At 45.4% G+C, this 18,837-nt stretch overlaps 1 protein-coding gene across 2 annotated transcripts in view; it reads right to left on the bottom strand.

Annotated features, from left to right (window-relative positions):
• Window positions 1-18,540, bottom strand: part of SLC44A1 (solute carrier family 44 member 1) — a 78,206-nt gene extending 59,666 nt beyond the window's left edge. The window contains exons 1-2 of one of the 2 annotated variants that reach the window (XM_061564623.1): window positions 18,135-18,540; window positions 11,101-11,202 (exon numbers count right to left, since the gene is read on the bottom strand). In XM_061564623.1, the coding sequence (XP_061420607.1) occupies window positions 11,101-11,202; window positions 18,135-18,158 (126 nt within the window). In that variant the 5' untranslated portion in view covers window positions 18,159-18,540. The remainder of the gene's footprint in view (window positions 1-11,100; window positions 11,203-18,134) is intronic. The other variant, XM_061564632.1, reaches the window with a different exon arrangement.
• Window positions 18,541-18,837: the final 297 nt, after the last annotated feature.

The raw sequence follows: 18,837 nt of genomic DNA, 5'->3' as shown, positions 1-18,837 counted from the left end.
TCCGATAGCATCGAAAGTGACAATTTTTCACCCAAAAAAAGACTCGATAATATTTCAACAATGGATATTAATATATAAAGATACTAACAACAGTATAAACACATAATATTAAAATAATCAATGCATGAATTAATATTTAATCTACAGCCCATCGTTAACTGGGGAATGGTCGGTAAGCGAACACATTGGACTCTACGGAGGTTCGTCGTTAAGCGATTACCGTATTTTCCCGCATATAACCTGCGGGGTAGACCACTTTTTATAAACAAAACAAAACCCTGCAGGGTATATGTGTGACATCTCATAACTCTTTTAATTTTTTCATGGTAGGACTACCCACTATGCAACACTTACCTTTGACTAAAGCACTGCTGAATAAACCACTCGCAATAAAATTGCACATGTTATCACGTTTTAAATTATTCGAATTGTTAGTACAATGAAACGACAATGTTTGAAGTGGGCGCACTGTTTACCGTAATACTTTCAGTGACTGTAGGGGGGTGCGAAAGTTTCAGCTGAGGCTATGGATTGCACAATGGGAAGGGCCTTAACAAGCGTCTACCAGACGCGGAATCATAATTGCTGAGTCCCTTAGGCCGCTGCTATTAGCTGAGCACTATACAGTCGCGACCATGAGCTTTGTTTCAAACTTCCAATGGCTTTGTTGCCAGGAGGCAGTGGCGTTCCCGTAGTGCCGCTATTGTCTGCGCAGTGCGCAATCTACCAGTGCTAAAACTGTACAGGGGTAACTACCGGTCCAGTAGCTGTAATATGATGAGGTCGAATGCTGGTAAGCCTAACAGTACGCTTACTTACTTATCTACCAGTTCTGTGTTACTTATTTATTGGATATTTACTTTTGTTACTTTTATTTTTTTGTTACTTATTTACATCAGGTGTGAAAAACACAGCAAGAAAATTTGAAAAAAGTGGCGTTTTTTTTCTTAACGTTAGCACCTGATGATGATTGCGTGTGTTGCAGTCGAAACGTCGTGAGAATTGTATTGTTTTATATTTTTATTATTTTATTGTTTCCCTTCTACGTGACTTTACCGAAAGAACCAAAAATAGTAATACATTTGAGACCTTCTTACCATTGCCTCTATTTTGCACGCCTAACGTTTTACAGGTAGGAACAACAGGTCCCACACTGCCCATCAGGGATTATTTGTCTGTCTGTCGTGCATATTTGTCTGTCGTGCACGAATGCGCTGTCCAAACAAGTTCCTACCTGCCCACTCTGAAGGAACGTGTTTTGCTATCGTCTGCTGTTTTAACTCGCCGACCCACCCATATTGCGCATCTGTGAACAAGAGCTTCACAGCTCATCGGATTCCTCCTGAAGTCTAAACAAAGACTCCGATTCTGAACTTTGTTATCAAAGAGAAGAACAAAATACGACATGCATGTCGAACGCAAGCTTCCACAGTGCAGAAACACTGCAACGAAGGGCGCGATTTAAACACCCGGACGTAACACGAAGACAGACACCAACACGCTGCCCCAGACTACGCTGTGATTCATAACGCAACAACTTTTGCCCACAGCAGTAAGCACGCTCACCAAAGAGCCAGGCTGCATGGAGTTCACAGGTCACCTTCTCCCACAGCCACCCATTACATTATGCAGGGGAAATGTTGCCGAGAGGATGTTAAAAGACCCTGTGACATAATTTGCAAGAGAGGCTAATAAAAAAGTGTTCCTTTCGCGTGGGCCACTTTTAAAAGAAAAATTCTAAATTCACCCATAATTACAGGAACAAGTGGGAGCAAGTGCCCCGTCTTGCTAATTAACATGAACGAGATAATACTAAGAGTGCTGCATTATAAATAATAAGGCAAATAGCCGTGTGTTTAATGACCTAAGAGGATACACACCCATGAGTTTGCGTCGTACGTGGAGTATAACAACTTGATTTGATGACTCACTAACAACAGCTTGTTTTCAATTTACATTTTTATATATTTTGCTCCCGCATATTCGCTCAAGTTCACGATCACGGGGCAATCGCAGCCGATGCAGATCAATTCCACCGCGTCATCGCTTCCTTCCCTCTGCCACATCTTGCCGCAGTGGGCACCCAGCTTCTAAGGTTTTCTTGCCAACGAAACCCACCAACTGGCTTCAGGTCGTCACCCTCTGGGTGGCCAACTCCAATACCTGAACACGTTACACACACACACAGGAGGAGATTGTCCTCCAGAAAATCCTTGCAAAGGAGCATCGCCTCAACGTTTGAGTCGTAATTGAAGGGATCCTTAGAATTGTTCAGTCGGTTTCTAAAGGATGAAGATCTTTAATCAGTAAAGTCACATAGAAGGGAAATAATAAAATAATATAAATATAGAACAATAAAAATTCTCACGACGTTTCAACTGCAACACAAGCAGTCGAAACGTCGTGAGAATTTTTAATATTTTATATTTATATTATTTCATTATTTCCCTTCTACGTGACTTTACCGAAAGAACCAAGAATATGAATCCCGGCAGTCACGAAAGCTTTAAATCAAAATCTTTAATCAGGTTAGTTTTGGGATAACAAAAATGTTAATGAGGGAGTTGCTCGTATGCTCGTGCGCTCCGTTCGTACGAAACACGCTGCAAGTCCTTCCCGGTGCGTGTCCTGTTTTTAAATTGCGGGACAATCCGCCACCGAGATGCAATTTGCTCTTCAGCCATCATCGATTTTGACGCGAGACAGGTTGAGGAAGACTGAGAGCAATCCCCCTGCTCCAATCAGGATTGGGTGTCCGTCCTAAGCTCATGATGGAAATTCCACATTCATAGTGCAAGCGCCAGGCAGTTATCTACAGAACTGCCACTGCTGACTACCCCACAAAACGCTACTAATTGTATCATCCCGATACGGAATCTACGGCCAATTTAACCGTAAGTAACGTACACACTGGCGCAGCCGCCCAATGTACGGTGCCAACATTTTCGACTAAATATTACACGAAACGGTCAACAATTGGGAATTTTTGTAACAGATTGCCTCGCCGCAAAAGTGAGCTCCGAGGTTGGCGAGATAAATAAAACATCCACATTTGATAATTAACAACTGCCCACGGAGTGGAGCCGTAAAGAAATCTCGCGCACCTTCTAATATTTTAATAATTCCCGTTAAATAATTGAGCAAAGTTGTGCACACGTAACAGCTGGCGTGCATCACACGGGCTGCCTGCCTGCCGCACGGACGGATGGATGTGCGCGGCGCCTTCGCCGCTCAACTAATTACGACAAGAACTCCCTCCAGTCACGAAACAAATTTTAATTGGCTTCACCCAAACCTGAGCTACGGCCAAAGCCCTCCTTCCTCACCGATGCTGGGAACAGGTGGGCTGCTTTGTTTGTGGAGCAGCAAGAAACAAGAGGGCTCGTAATCGCTCCGCTGCTCGTAAACACGCTTTGAAGCCACTTGTGTGGCGCGGTAAAGCGAACCTGGCGGCGAGCGGGGCAAGGGTTTGGTTCCAGACTCGGGGCACCTTTCTGAGCGGTGTTTGTCCTTTCTCTCCCCTTATTCTGTAATGCGGTTTCCTCTAATTGCTATAGAAAACCGTTACAATGCGACCGACCGATGATATTGGCAAATATGTCAACGCTGACAATAAAAAAATCAGCTGCAAATGACTCAATTGAGAATTACTCGTCGCAACTTTGCCACCCCTCTCCTGCGGTGACATGGCAGGACCCTCCTGAGAAAGAGTGAGGACTCAGTGAGACTTTCCTGGGGAGTAACAAACAAGCGTAGCAACAATAACAAACGACGCAGTGTGGTGGCAGAGCGGCAGCTATAATTCAACGGAAAAGGGGGTGCCGAAACCGCAATGAGGAACGCACGTAGACAATTCCGTATATACGAGCCCCAGCACTTTCCAAAAAAATACCTCGCAGAGCTGTTTTACCTCCCAACAACCGAAGGGTTATTTGGCGAGCTTGGCACTTTCTGCACAAGATAGTTGGTACCTCCCCCCAGGGGAAATCTGTTCGTCGTTTACAACCCCTCGAAAGATGGCGAGCGTGTGCTTGGGCGAGGGGGGCGGTTGTAAACTTGGGATCTCCTGAACATAGCCAAGCGCCGAAGCTGTGAACCTACCTCCCACTGCTGCCATCCCAATTGTTCATATTTTCCCTCGACACGTTTCAAGCACGAGGCTTCTAGGACGTTCCACGTTTCCACTGCCTACAACTGCATGTTTCTCCCAAGCATCATCCTCATTCGCACGTACGCATACACGCTGAACTTCCTTCGAACCGTACCGTAACCAACCGCGCTAATTGTGTTATTTTCTTTCCTCTCAGCACTTCGCCATTCCCTCGCCCGAGAGTAAAGCCTCCCGCAAGGCCAGGATTGAGACGCACTCGGACAGAACAGTACGGTGATGATTTTGTAAGCGTGCTTGAGAGACACGGTATGCATTTGGATGCTTTTACAAATCAAAATTGTACTGCGCTGAATGTTCACTCTCTTCAAAGTGTAATGGGGTGGGCCGATGATTTCCGTGCAGAACCGATTTCAATCAAACGAGATGAAAAGTGAGACAGGTGAGACAGTACGATCTTCTTTCGTGAACATTAACACGCACAAATTATAGTTTCTGTTTCATTTAACAAGTTTCAAATGATAAATTCGGACCAAAAAAGTGGGTACTATAATGCTCCATCCAGCACCACTCCACTCGCGTGCGTTTTGCCAAGCTACGCAGGTCCAAGGACAAAGCCTGATGTTGCGCTGGTTTAATCGCACAGCCTCAATTTATTAATGACAGCCGAGAGTTCAATAACGGTGGCCGACATTCGCACGTGCAACAAAAATTGACGTTTCACTTCAAATCCAACTTTTCATGAGGGAAATGTGAAAGAGTACACTTGGTCAACAAAAAAAACATTTTTTTCTGGCCTGGACTTTTGCAGCTGTTCTAGACTAATTTTAGGGTGCCGATTCCAAATCTGATCTCAGATTTTCTCTATCACATCTCATTTTATGCTATCGGCATACCCCATTTTCATTGATTTTACCCGAAATTAACTGTCACTTATGATTGCAAGTTGTTGCGAGTCAGTGACTGCTTTAGTGTTAAAATATGGTGCTGTATTTTTTACATAGTGTGTTTATAATATCATTTTATGTAGATATCCACATTTATTTAATATTTTTCTTCTGCAGTTTTTATTGAAAATGCAATATTTGATATCTCTAAAACCTGATGTGATAGACAAAAACTGATGCCAGATTTGGAATCAGCACCCCAAAATTACCTTGAAACCGTTGAAATAACTTATGCCAGAAAAAGTGTGTTGACCAGTGGTATCCTATTCCGAGTAACCAAACTGTTTATCAATCGGAACTTTTAAGAATGTCGTCGCGTCTCGTCTAAGTGAGCACTCGTTCCTTTCAAAATAACAATTTTAGTTTCCCCAGAGTAAAAGGCTCCAACAGGCGCACTCTCATTCAGTTAAAGAGCCGCTTCAACATGGAGCAATCTCTCAGACACCCTGGAATGTGCTACCAGCCTCGACTTACTTTACATCTTTAATTAAAACACACTTTCACAACGTCGGCGATTTTTTTTATCGCGAGAGAGAATTGTATACGAACCGGCGGTGTGCAGCATTTATTTACGCGTTTGATCGCGGTGTTAAGTTCACGCACGATGCCTTGGCGGTCTTGTTCCCCTTCCTGATGCTGAACAATGTCTTTGACATTGTATAAATGTATAATGTACAAGTAGCAGATATTAAAATGTCTGTTCCAAGTGTCACCGCAATTTTTCAATGTACGAGTCACTTGACAACACGGACACCCATTGTAAACGGAAATATTCCAGTTTAACTCGTAGGCACTCGCAACCAATATCATCCATAGAGGGTTTTTTTTGGGTGAGATCGCGTAAATATAAATGTGTCGTTAAAACCCGCCACCACCCGACACAGCCAACTAGTAAGGGTTGTCACGTAAACAGAACGTGGCCAATTCGCCGCTAGTACAGCACACCGGTGTGTTGGAGAGCCAAGCCACAACATTTACAGCACAATCAATAAAATTACTAAAAGTATCAATTACGAATCATAAAACTCATCGCGAAAGCCTACGTGTTAAATTCGACAAATATTAGCAGTCCTGAAAGAACAAATAGACGAGTTGATCCAAACACTGGGACTCAACAACAAACACCCCAGCGATTTGTTAGAGATACTTTTCACTACAATTATTTAAACAGCATAACTACCAAAAGCACACCTCCCATTTAAATCACGCGTCCAAGTAAATAAACGTTTTATTTTACCAGGTAAGGCCCACCGAGTTACAGCTCTTTTCAGAAGCAACCTGGCCACAAATGATAGCTCAAAAGAAGTGGCTTATCATGTGGAAATTTATCATGGCCAAAAATCTGGAGGGAAGGAAAAACTGGAGAACCCATAGAAAAATCCACACAACCACGGGAAGAGAGAGAACACGACAACACCAAATATACAGCAGGCGTCAAGTTGAATATCGAAGACACGCATCAAAGGCAGCTGTGGCATTCACTATCTGCGCACATACGTGCCAAAGAGACTTAACCGCATGGCAGGCAATACCAACAGCACTCGCCAAAAAAACGTAACTAACACGTGACCTTTGCAATTATCAATGGCAATTCTATTTCACGTACTGCTGCGCAGCTGCAAAACAATGTTCGAATGTTACACAAAGCGCTGAGCAGAAGCTATTATCGTCGACATTACTGCAAGGCACACCATACTTTACAAATGAACTCTGTTGCGTTCAAAAGCCAAACTGTTAAAGCCCCCTTCGCCCCCCCCCCACCGTTTGAAATGGGCACGAGTTTTGTGGCTCATATCTCTTGCAGGCTCCCGGAGCCAATGGTAGGAAATTTCACATTTCAATGGCAGTCGCCAGTGTCAGCATTGGACAACTATTACTGGGGCTTTACATAAATTATATCGTGTTATATAATAATTATTGACTTTACATGACAAGCTCGTGACGATTGGGGCGAAGACACTGCTTGACTAGGACTTTAACTCGTTACCTTCCAATTGTGTCTAATCATAGCACCTACGACTGCAAAATCCACATCACTCCACGATAAAGCGTACATCAACATAAGTGCGGCGATATCAGTAGTATCGGTAATGTTAACAAATGAACAGTAGCACGGTGACATCAACGGCAATGGCAGTGACAGACTGGATATTACAAACGCATCGATGGCACGAACACATTTGGAACAATTTTCTACGCCAAAAAATGTATGATAATCGCAGGCAAAATAAGCAGCCTGACACAGCGATAACAACAAATTAAGCCGACGAGAACATCACACAGGATTGACCACAGGGTTAGGAGAGGCATTAGGAAAGGTTAAACTAAAAAAAACGCAAACTCACGGCGTATCATCACGATCGCCAGGGTTCACACTTCAATCTATGCGAGTCGCATACATGTTACATGCCACATGTTACGCAAGTACAGAGGGGGCTGAAGCTTTTCTGGTTCTGTTTTAAAAAGATTTCGATTCAGGAGTTCAATCGCTCCACTAATTATTGCCTCAACAGGAAACGCATTCACAGTTCAAAGCCAAGCAGTGCATCTGTACAGCACCGGAGGGAGAAGCACTTTTAAAAAGGGAAAACCCGTACTGTAATTGCGAGTGTAAATTTCTTTAAAAACCAAATGCAATAAATTTGAACCCGGTTGTAAAAAGTTGACACGAACAGAGATAAATTACATTTATAGACATCTGTGCATTGAAATTCAAGTGACCTATGCTGAAGCAGTGCTTATTATATATATAAACGTTGGAAGAATATGGAAAGATCACAATTTGTATCCACATCTTTTTAACAAAATACCTTTAAGACCATCTAGCCTTTTCTGCAAGTCGTCTTTGGTAATTTTTTAGTGAATGGTCAGCAGTTAAACTGCTGTATTCCAGTGCCAAAATCACAATCGAAAGGTCCCAAAAGTTAAAATTCCGGTCACGCTCTGACTCGATCAATCACCTGTCCAAAGTCAATAAAATATAAACGACTTTGTTGTCAAGCCAACAGCTGTCATCCAAACGGAGTGTCCTGCTCCCGCCACGTGAACGTGGACTTTCCAATGCCACCTTCCCTCCCGGCTGCCAACCGAAATGAACGCTGCATCACCGATGCTAGTTGAGCACTGCGAGCTATCGCTCCCTCACGAGCAGCATGACGAACAAATTTTGAGGGCCCACACATCAGCTGCACCGTTCGTTTTCCTGAGTTTCAAGTCTGCGCTGCCACCATCAGACACAGGCCCGGGATGGCGCGGGGGGGGGGGGGCAACGAGACCTGGCATCACAAACGCTGGCGATCTCGCCGCCTCGTATCTTGGCGAAGGCGATGTCCATGCCCCACCTTGTCTTCCCCCCATCCCCTGCTGGTATCGCCCACGCGCTGACCGGCGATGCCTTGAGAAAAAATTTGGGTGGCGGCCAGCGGAGAGCGATCGGCTTGCGCGCGCGAGCTCGCCGGTAGTGGGGGGGCGTGATTAATAGGGCCCACTGGCATCCGCATCGCTCTTCAACGCCACTTCGTAATGGAGTTGCAACCCAGCGGCGCACGGCCTGCTCCATCAGAATAATGCCCCTGCTTGTGTGTTTTTTTATGAATGAACAGACTACATGTTGCATATGCTCGCTGGTTAGAGGAAAACAAACCACACCCACAGAAGTGGCATTTGCACATGTGGTCACTTAAAAGTGTGGGAGGGGAGGGGGAGTTTAGACTTGGTATGCATGTGAACAACCTCTTGGTTAAATTTTGATTTAAAGCTTTCGTGAATGCAGTGATTCATATTCTTGGTTCTTTCGGTAAAGTCACGTAGAAGGGAAATAATACAATAAAAAATATATAAAACATTAAAAATTATCACGACGTTTCGACTGCAACACAAGCAATCATCATCAGTTGTGAAATCCACAGCAAGAAATCCACACTTTTTTCAAATTTTCTTGCCGTGGGTTTCACACATGATGATGATTGCTTGTGTTGCAGTGGAAACGTCGTGAGAATTTTTATTGTTTTATTATTTTATTATTTCCCTTCTACGTGACTTTACCGCAAGAACCAAGAATATATAACCTCTTGGTTGTTTAGGATTTTTTTGCCAAGGACAATTAAAAGGATCTTCATTCTTAAACGATTGATGCATGGTGCTCATTTCCATAAACAGCCCTGAGGCAGTGGTGGCAACTCCATGTTCCTAAGGCACCCCGGGCGAGCCCGTCTCTCTGCAGGACAACCACTGTTGAGTTACCACCAAATGTTACTCATTTTATCGATCCTGGAAGGATGATGTGCCGAGTCAACCCTTCGAACGTGAATTGAACTAGCGACAGTCTGATTGTGCCGTCCATCACAGAGCCTCCCAGACAGATTGTTGTTTTGTGCTGCCTTGCTTGTTTAATTTTCTTTTTAAATCTACTAATTAAAGAACAGTTGTACAGTTTAACACGTAGGCTTAGCATGGTGTGAGCGAGCAATTGCAGGGCTGCACCTTTACCCAGCTTACAGGTTTACCGACGGGACGTCTGTGCGTGTGCTATGATCGGTCGCCTGATGAGGCTGGTTGTTTTTGTAATTACCGGCGAAACGTCATAGTACTCGAATTGTAGATGTTGTGGGTTTACTCTCCAACGCGCTGGTGTGCTGAACTAGTAACTAATTGGCACGTATTGTTTACGTGACAAGCATTACTAATTGGTTGTGTCGGGATATTTTATTAACATTTTTATTTTATTATTTTAGTATGTTTCATTTTTATTATTTTATTAATTCCCTTCTACGTGACTTTACCGAAAGAACCAAGAAGATGAATCCCTGCAGTCACGAAAGCTTTAAATCGAAAAATATTTATATTTACGCGACCGAACACAAAAAAAACCTCTGTTATGGAGTTGTTGCACAGTTGACATCCAACATGCAAGGTTAGTTCTTACAAATGTCCCACTCTTTGGCTTATCGCCTTTGCACTGGTCTCTGACCCCCGAGTACAACCGCCAACACCTGTGTCCGTAACATGTGCTCAGTCCCACCATGCACGCGTGCCGAACTTATCAAAACCTCCTCCTACCAATCACAACCTTACCCTCCATTAAAACCCTGAAACATGCACCACACACGCGCACCTCGACCTAAAAGGCCAAAGGTTTTTGTTTGTGAAGCTAATTTGTTACCCTGCTAGTTACTGCCAAATTGGGTACTTGATTACAGACAATAATCGAGCAGCGCTTAGATTTAAGTAGAAGGATCATGTAACCCAATCAACAAACACCCTGTTATTTTGTGTGTGTGCATATGCAGACACACACCTGGACTGTGTACAGGTTACAGGACAAGCATGAAGGTTTATAAATAATGATGATGTACAGCTCTGTCAATCCACTGCAGCATGTAGGCCTTTCCAAGCTAAGGCAGTCATAGCGGTTATTGGGCCATACTCATACCTGTCAACCCCTTATCAGTGCCCTACCTTATTACAGACCAATTCAGACCTTATTGATCACCTCGTGGATCTTATAAATCTCAACGTTCCTTCTACAAAGTCCCATCATAAGGGAGAAACACAAACAAATAGACAAACATGTTTTGTTTTTGCCCATATTGAAACGGCTGCACGTCGTATGGACCTGAAAACTCAATTTCCCTGTACAAGAATACGGGGTTAAACCGTATGGGGTGACAGGTATGCATACTTCCCTATGCCGGTAAATGCTGGTTGGTGAAGAAGTTGGGTACAGGACTGGTTCAGGCATCACTCACCACTAATGTTAGATTCTCTGTCGCTGGAGATGGATCATAGTGGCAAAAATTATAAAGTTATTTTACACCTCACTCCACTCACTCCAGTGGAACCTCCCTTAAAGTCACCCAAAGTATATATTTTAAAAAAAATCTCATTAATAAAGCTTAACGCTCACGTCAGACAATGCGGAACACAAAGCATAAGCATCAGAGAAATGAAGCTTAGCAGTGAGAACAATTTCACAGAGTGCAAGCGAATCAAGCAACAATCAAGGAATAGTGATGCAGTCCGTACGTTCCATCAAAAGGCACTCACCATCCCAGCCAGGAAGAGGAAGAAGATGATCAGCCATGGGATGTCAGTGCAGCCTCGGTTTTCGAGAGGGGTCCATTGCCTTACAGTCCGCGAGCCTTCCCCCTGCAAAGGTCACAAATGAAACCATGAATCTTGATTTGAAGCTTTCGTGACTGCAGGAATCCATATCTCTGGTTCTTTCGGTAAAGTCACGCACGTAGATGGAAAATGTATAGATCACGACGTTTCGATCGCAACACAAGCAACCGTCATCAGGTGAAACAAACACAGCAGGAGAATTGCTGACGTAGGCACTCCTACGTCAGCAGTTTACTGAAAGAACCAAAGAGTATGAAACCATGAAATCAACGTTCAACTCCGTCCATACACACTTGAGTGTTGGGCGGTACTCATCACCACTGAGTCAAAGGCCAGTGGTGTAAATTGAGGTGCTATTGTGGCTATGAGATGTTAACTCCCTTGCCTGGTATGAAGGAGGTCGTGGGTTTGATCCCGACCCTGATGCCTGTTGTATATTTGGAGTTTGAGTGTCTCTCTCTCTCCCTGTGGTCGCGTGGATTTTTCTCCGGGTCCTCCGGTTTTTCCCTCCACATTTAGAAGCGTGCGTTTAGAGTATTTGGCTGCTATAAATTTCAACATGAAAAGCCGCGTCGTTGAGCAATCATTTGTGATAGTCAGGTCGCTTCTGAAAAAAAGTAATCCAGCTCAGTGAGCTGTATGTCGTAAAAAAAAATGTTCGTTTAATTTAGAAATTCCACATTCATAAGGTGTATAAGCAAGAAATAATGTAATACTTACAAAAAATGCATCAATAACTTTAAAAAAGCAACACCTGTTACACATCAAAAGCAGCTGAAAGGGCCTGTAGCCCCCATCTAACACATGCACTTTTCCAAAATTCGTTTTAATTTAAGTAACCCAACTTGTTGAGCACACTGGAGAATGACACATTTTCAATTCGTTTCACTAGGAATTTTAGCTTCACCGCCCAGGTGCCCAAAAGGTTGAAAAAAATTGTCAGTAAGAAACAAGTTTCAGAACTGGTAATATAAAAGTGGTGCACTCAAATGACAGCTAGATGCATGCTATCTCCATATATTTTTTTCAAATGTCACGCTTAAAGTGAAACCCAATGACATGCTGCCGAGGCTGGACAAGGAGAAATTGCGACCGGTTCTTCACGCGATTCCACGCCAGCCGAGATTTAACTTCCAAGTTATTTTCTCAAGCAGGAATTGCAACATTGTGCGATCCGAATACCAAACCTTGCCAATGGCAAACAGATTTTCAATCCCTCGCCGTGTTTTCTCGCATGTCTGAACACAGTGAATTCACGCAGCCGTAGAATGATCAATTGTCTGTGCCATTTGAGAGTGCGTCATTGCGCTCTATGAGGCTCTAACTTTAACACGTCCCATCCATTTCACATCATTCCCCAAATGACTTGTTTAAACACGCTTCAGGCGCTATCGCAAGGGCTGGCAAGCGACGGGGCTGTTTTGGGTGTTTCCGCATAACTTAATGGGGCATCGTTCAAACTACTGCTCAAAAAGGCATTTCTATTGTTGCTTGCACTGTATAAACCACACCTCAAAAATCACGCGCACAAATATCACCGAGCAGAACGGTGAACGAATACAGCGTTTAGCATGCTATAAAAAAGGGTTTGAACTTTTCGGGTGTACACAATTCACTTTTGGATAGCACAGTGTACGTTAATACGGGAACGTGTCCAAGCAGGCTGTGACAGGTTCGGGCAGCATTAAGTGAACACAAGCGTGTACACCAAGGACAATTCGTGTGTGCAAAGCCAGCCCCATGCCGAGGCCACCTTTGCATCCAACCTGGGAGAGGCTCAGGGCAAGTTTAGAGATCCAATTGCAACAGATGTTGCATGGCCAGGAATTTAACCTACATCACCAGAGTGCGAGAACCTTTACACACAGACGCAAGAAGCGGGGTTAGGGCTCAGCATTGAGATCCATGCTCAAAATAGCACAGGATTGATGCTAATACACCAGCAAATACGGCCACTTAATGCATGGGAGTTCTCTACAATGGACTCTGATTAATTGCCTTGTCCCTCGGGCCGAACCAATCACGCTGAGGCACAACTCACTCTCTGGTTCACAGTAATACACTGTGGTCAGTTGGCTTCTGCTGGGTAAATTGAGGTAGCACTAATCTTATTTGGTGGCCACGAACCAGTTGGTATAATTTCCACATTCTCAAGACAAGACCAAGTCTTTCCACGAGATGACCACTGTAGATTTCCCACGAAGCGACGCAGATTTTATATCCTTCTCAAGCAACAATGGCATTTACAAATGGTTGGCCATATATTTTAAACTGTAGCACTGATCTTCTTGGTTCTTTCGGTAAAGTCACGTAGAAGGGAAATAATAAAATAATAAAAATAAAACATAATAAAATATAATTCTCACGACGTTTCGGCGACAATGCAAGCAGCCATCCCTTGCGTTGTAGCCGAAACGTCGTGAGAATTGTATTTTATTATGTTTTATTTTTATTATTTTATTATTTCCCTTCTACGTGACTTTACCGAAAGAACCAAGAAGATGAATCCCTGCAGTCACTATAGCACTGAGTTGAACGAATTCCAAACCATCTTAGTCAAGCAAATGATGCCACACCACCCCCTGAGCTTCAATGACAAAATGGAAACGTAGACACGGCGTGTTCTCAAAATAACGCGGGCAGATATATCGTGTCCCAAATATAACAGCACTTTTCTGGGACACCTAAACGTTGGAAACATTGGAGAAAATTGAAAAATTGCACGCCCGAAGTTCAAAAAATTGAACGAGCAAAGCAATGTTGACTGGGTCTCTACGCAACGTGGAAACGTCGCGGGCCAGGCAGTCCCCGTTTAGGACTGTCCTGGTTTGGTGGATCTCAAAAACGTTGTACAACTCCCTTCCTACGGCTTGCCAGGAGAATCCGGTAGAGCAAAGCGTGGACTGTTGTCATCGGTCCCGAGCAGGCGTGGGTTTTCTCCGGGTTCTTCCCACGTGTAAAAACTGTCAATTGGCTGAAAAAAATCTTTTTATATAGAGGACTGCAGAGCTTGGGCAATTGTTGGCACCGGCTCAGCGCCAGGCTGCCTTCCAGCTTGTGTGGTTCCTCGGCGATTGTCGTATGCAATGTCCACGAACGATAGCGCCATGTAAAATTAAACATTGTTGTTTTTGTACAGTAGACCGGCAGTCCCCAACATTTTTTACACCAGGGACCGGTTTCGTGGAAGACAATTTTTTCACGGACCGGGGACGAAAGTTCACCATTGGGTCTTTCCCCTTTTTCAAAAGAAATTCTCCATTGACGTTTGTTTTTTACTTATTTTGGCTCGGGGTTAGCTTGTGGGCTTACCAACACTGTGACTGAGAGACAAGTGCGCAGTGCGGGAAAGAGGCGCGGACAGAAGTGGTAAATAAAATAACGGGTGGGCCACGCGCGGACTCACCGCTCACCGCCTGCTGTGCGGTCCGGTTCCTAACAGGCCACGGACCGGTACCGGTACCAGTCCGTGGCCTGGGGGTTGGGACCCCTGCAGCAGACAATTTAGCATTTTATTGTACATTACATAATTAGCTTGTAATTTCTGGTGGTTGGGTTTATCCATACCTTTCTTTTAAATTGTTATTTTTTCTCCAGACTATTACAAGCAATAGATATAACATTTCAAACGGAAAATAGGCTACACTGGGTCTTCGCTAAGAATACATGTTGAGGGGGCAGCCCGACCTGAATTATCCCAGGACTTCAAGGACAGGCCAATGTATTAAGACAATTCTGTGTGTTGAACATTAAACCGGTAACACACATTTAAACATCCCTCCCCTAAACAAACGAAAATGAGCATTGTGAACCTTTGTTGCTAGTAAAGGGCAATGTAAGAATAATAACCAACAGTATGTGAAAAGTCCGTGAAAACAATGCCGGTTGGCCGTCACATTTTTCAGGTAAACGTGTTCATCTTGGCAGCGAGTGTTGGTATGAGGGCCAGGTATGACTTCCCCGCATGGCAAGTAAATGATGGGGGAGGGGGGGCGAAACCAGATATTCCAGCTGCAACCTTGCGTAACAGCCACCACAGCACCGCATGTATGTGAAGGGAGTTACGCTTGATAATGCGAAATGCCTGCGAGTATCGTTTTACATTGCCTGCCTCCTAAACACAATGCAGATGGGAACCACGGTTTGCACGCATTTAACGAGGCACCAACCTAATAATCTTGTGGCTAAGAGTATTCATTGAAGGGCCACTTCTCACGTGGAAAGTTTCTAAAAGTATTTACATTCTGAAGCTAATAACCGGTGTCCTTAACGTGCTGGGCGATTATGCAACTGGTTCAGCTGCGGTGTGGTCCCTACAGTAAGCAATTGAATATATTTTAATGAGCGAGACCCTTCTTTGCTGATGGAACTTGTAAAGACGAAACCGGTCGACGGGTTTGTTCGATTGAAAATCAATTCTGCTGGAAAATTCCGGGTGGTCCCGTAAGGCCCCAATTGATTAATCGACTTCTTTTTTTAAATATCTGATATTTTATTGGGTTAGAGAAGCAAGCATTGCGTGTGTTTTTCCTCTCTCTCTCTACCCCATAATCAGTCAGGTCTTTTAAAACCCCAACTTGAGCCCCTCTGTGTTCTAAACAATTAAGTGCTTTGTGTGGTGTCTACGTGCCAGCCTCCCCGAGACGTCTTTACATACATCATCAGGAGTTTGCCATTCGCGCACACAAATAATAAGTAGAAACCACAACCGACCGTTATCGTGTCCACATTTGCCGTGTTTAGAAAACCCGACAGTACAGATGCCATTCGCTTGTGCAAAGTACGTTACGTAAAAAAACAAGCGTGCTGTCTCGCGTGCAGTGCACCGTATCGGATTGTTAGCATCGACACACGTCCACCTACGTCCACTCCACTGCTAGATGACAATCTCCGCGGGGTCGTGGGGTCGGGGGGCTATTTGACCACATTTCACCGTGCTGGTCAGTGCCGAGGTTGGTGCAAACGGCGGGGAGGGGGGGGGCATTACTGACCGAGGGGGCAGTGATCTTTACTCATTTGCAGATCTGGGGAGAGGGCCCCACTTTCGCCGATAAGATCATCATGGGTGCGAGGAGGGCCACCACACCATTTGAACCCATTGTTGGGTTTGACAGCGGCAGCACGATGATAATGGTGGAGGGCCGTGTTCACTCGTTGTGTATTGTCATAGAGGGGGGGGCACGTCAGGGGCCGCACTAAAGGCCACCAGGAGGGCCGCTAGTGGCACGTAGGGCCTTGCAATTTAGAACACTGGCGAAGTGGAGGCATAGGAGTTGCGAGGAACAATGGGGGTTTCTGCACAGATCTCTGGTAACTCAACCCCGTAAGCCCGGTCTGCCTATCCACAACCTCCATAAGTTTTTATTTGGGGGGTTAGATCGCGTAAATATGAATGGGTTGTCACGTAAACAGAAGATGCCAATTCGTTACTAGTTACAGCACTTACACCGCTGCTGTGTAGGAGTAAATCCACAACATTTACTATCTGAGCACGACGTTTACGCTAGTGATTAGTCGGGTGGTGGTGGGTTTAAAGACACATTTATATTCATTTACACAATCTAACCCAGAACACCTATATTGTGGATGATATTGGTTGCGAAAGCCTAATACGTGTTAAACTATCCTCAACCTGTTCGTGTATGGTGATCACCCATCCAAGCAACTGTCCGGGCTCAACTTTGCTGAGCTTCTAAGATCTGACATCTAACAACTCACAACACATTCGCCAGATCTGATGAGATCGGGATATGATGATGGGCAAAAAAAAAAACATGTGAATGTGCTGTATGAAAACAGGTTTCCCCCTTTTTTCTAGCAACAAAACAGGTGTTGAGATGTATTCTACATGACTTTACCGAAATAACCAAGAATATGCATCCCTGCGGTCACGAAAGCTTTAAATCAAAATTTAAATGTTGAGATGTTAAAACACCAAACTGAAACCTTTTACAAGGAATTATGTCTGCCTTAACCACAATGCTTGTGGTCAGAATGCAAACAAAACTGATAAGAAATGCATTGTCCTTTGAAACTGATTGGTCCACATCAGAAACAGCTTTCTTTAGAGCCTAGGTGTTAGACCAGAGGACGCCAAAATGTGCTTTATGTTTAACTTCTTTCGCACCGTACCGAAGCCAATAGTTGCTGTACAGAGGTACCGGGGGTAAGGACTGCAAACCAAAACTAAAAAGCGGTAGTATGCGGCTACATTATACGTTGTGCACTATCGTTGAACACTGTGTTTTTAAATATATGTATAGGGTTCTCGTATCGATTGAAAGGCCTCCAAGTTCAAACTCCTTCGGCTTCATCGGCAGCTCGTTAGGATTTCCTTGAAGGAACCAACCCAAACATCTGCTGAAATCAAGCAAAAGCAGGTCGGGGTCTATTTTTTTCCGACGCGCACTCGGCACAAGAACAGTGGAATTTCCACCGCCGACTCACGACTTCGCCAGACGTTCGGGGGGGCTTTCAAGACGAATCGTCGGCGCCGATTCAGACTCGCGTAGCAAAGCCCCTTTGGGTTATTGTTGTACTGCACTTTATATGCTGCCACCACCACCACCATCAACACTGAAGTCGCACGCACGGGTCGGCACGACTGCGGCCTTCCCCGGCACTGCCCCGGCGTGCGCGGCCTTCAAAGGAAGAGAGGCTCAGAAGAACGACCACGGGGACAGACAGCTGAAGAGCTGAAGAGCTGAGCCCTCTCGATCCAGCAGCGGATCGAGCAAGAAACCCCGCGTACAGTGCGCCCTGTACAGTTCCTAAAGCGTCGGGCAATGGAGGCCTTGGCGCCTGGCAAGTCCCAGCGCGTTTGCTTCCTCCTCAACAACAAGCAGCAGCAGCAGCACAGTCGTCTCATTGCGAGAGAGAGACAAAGACGGCCGTGGGCAGAGAGAGAGACGCGTGTGTGTGTGTTGAAGGGTGGGCGACTGTGCGCCAACACTCACCTCTTTGCTCGCGCAGCAGCCCATGGCAAGTGGTGGAGCGGCGGACGGAGGCGAAATAAGAGGTTTATATTTGTGTCGCTATTTGTGTTGGGTCTAAACGCTAAGCTGCTTGTAATTGTCGTCGCTTTCTAATGTGTAGCGACGGTGCGTCCCGTGTGGATGTTGTTGTTGTTGTCCGTGTGGGTTTCCGTTAATGGGTTTTTTTTTAAATCTCTTCAACAAAACAACCCGATGTCGAATCTGCGCGGAAAATCCGCGAGGCCGCCACCACCACCACCACGGCCGCGCGCACTCCTCGCGTTAAGTTTCCGCGTAAACAATTGTTAAGCGGCGTGCACTGCGCATGCGCGGCATGGCCGTCCCCCCAGTCCTCCCCCTCCCTCCCCCCCAGTCCCCCCCATACCCCCTCCCCCCCCAGTCCTCCCCCCCCAGTCTCCAGTCCTCCCCCTCCCTCCCCCCCAGTCCACCCCCTCCCTCCCCCCCAGTCCTCCCCCCCACCCCCCCAGTCCTCCCTCCCCCCCAGTCCTCCCCACCCCCCCAGTCCTCCCCCTCCCTCCCCCCCAGTCCACCCCCTCCCTCCCCCCAGTCCACCCCCCCCACCCCCCCAGTCCACCCCACCCCCCCAGTCCCTCCCCCCGTCCCTCCCCTCAGTTTCCCCCCCCAGTCCCCCCCCTCAGTCCCCCCCCCAGTCCCCCCCCCTCTC

The sequence above is a fragment of the Lethenteron reissneri genome, chromosome 4 (genome assembly GCF_015708825.2).
Source record: "Lethenteron reissneri isolate LAM-NWPU_2019-01 chromosome 4, ASM1570882v1, whole genome shotgun sequence".
Classification (NCBI taxonomy): Eukaryota; Metazoa; Chordata; class Hyperoartia; order Petromyzontiformes; family Petromyzontidae; genus Lethenteron; species Lethenteron reissneri.
The sequence above is the reverse complement of the archived record's forward strand: the minus strand, read 5'-3'. Positions and strand labels throughout refer to the sequence as shown.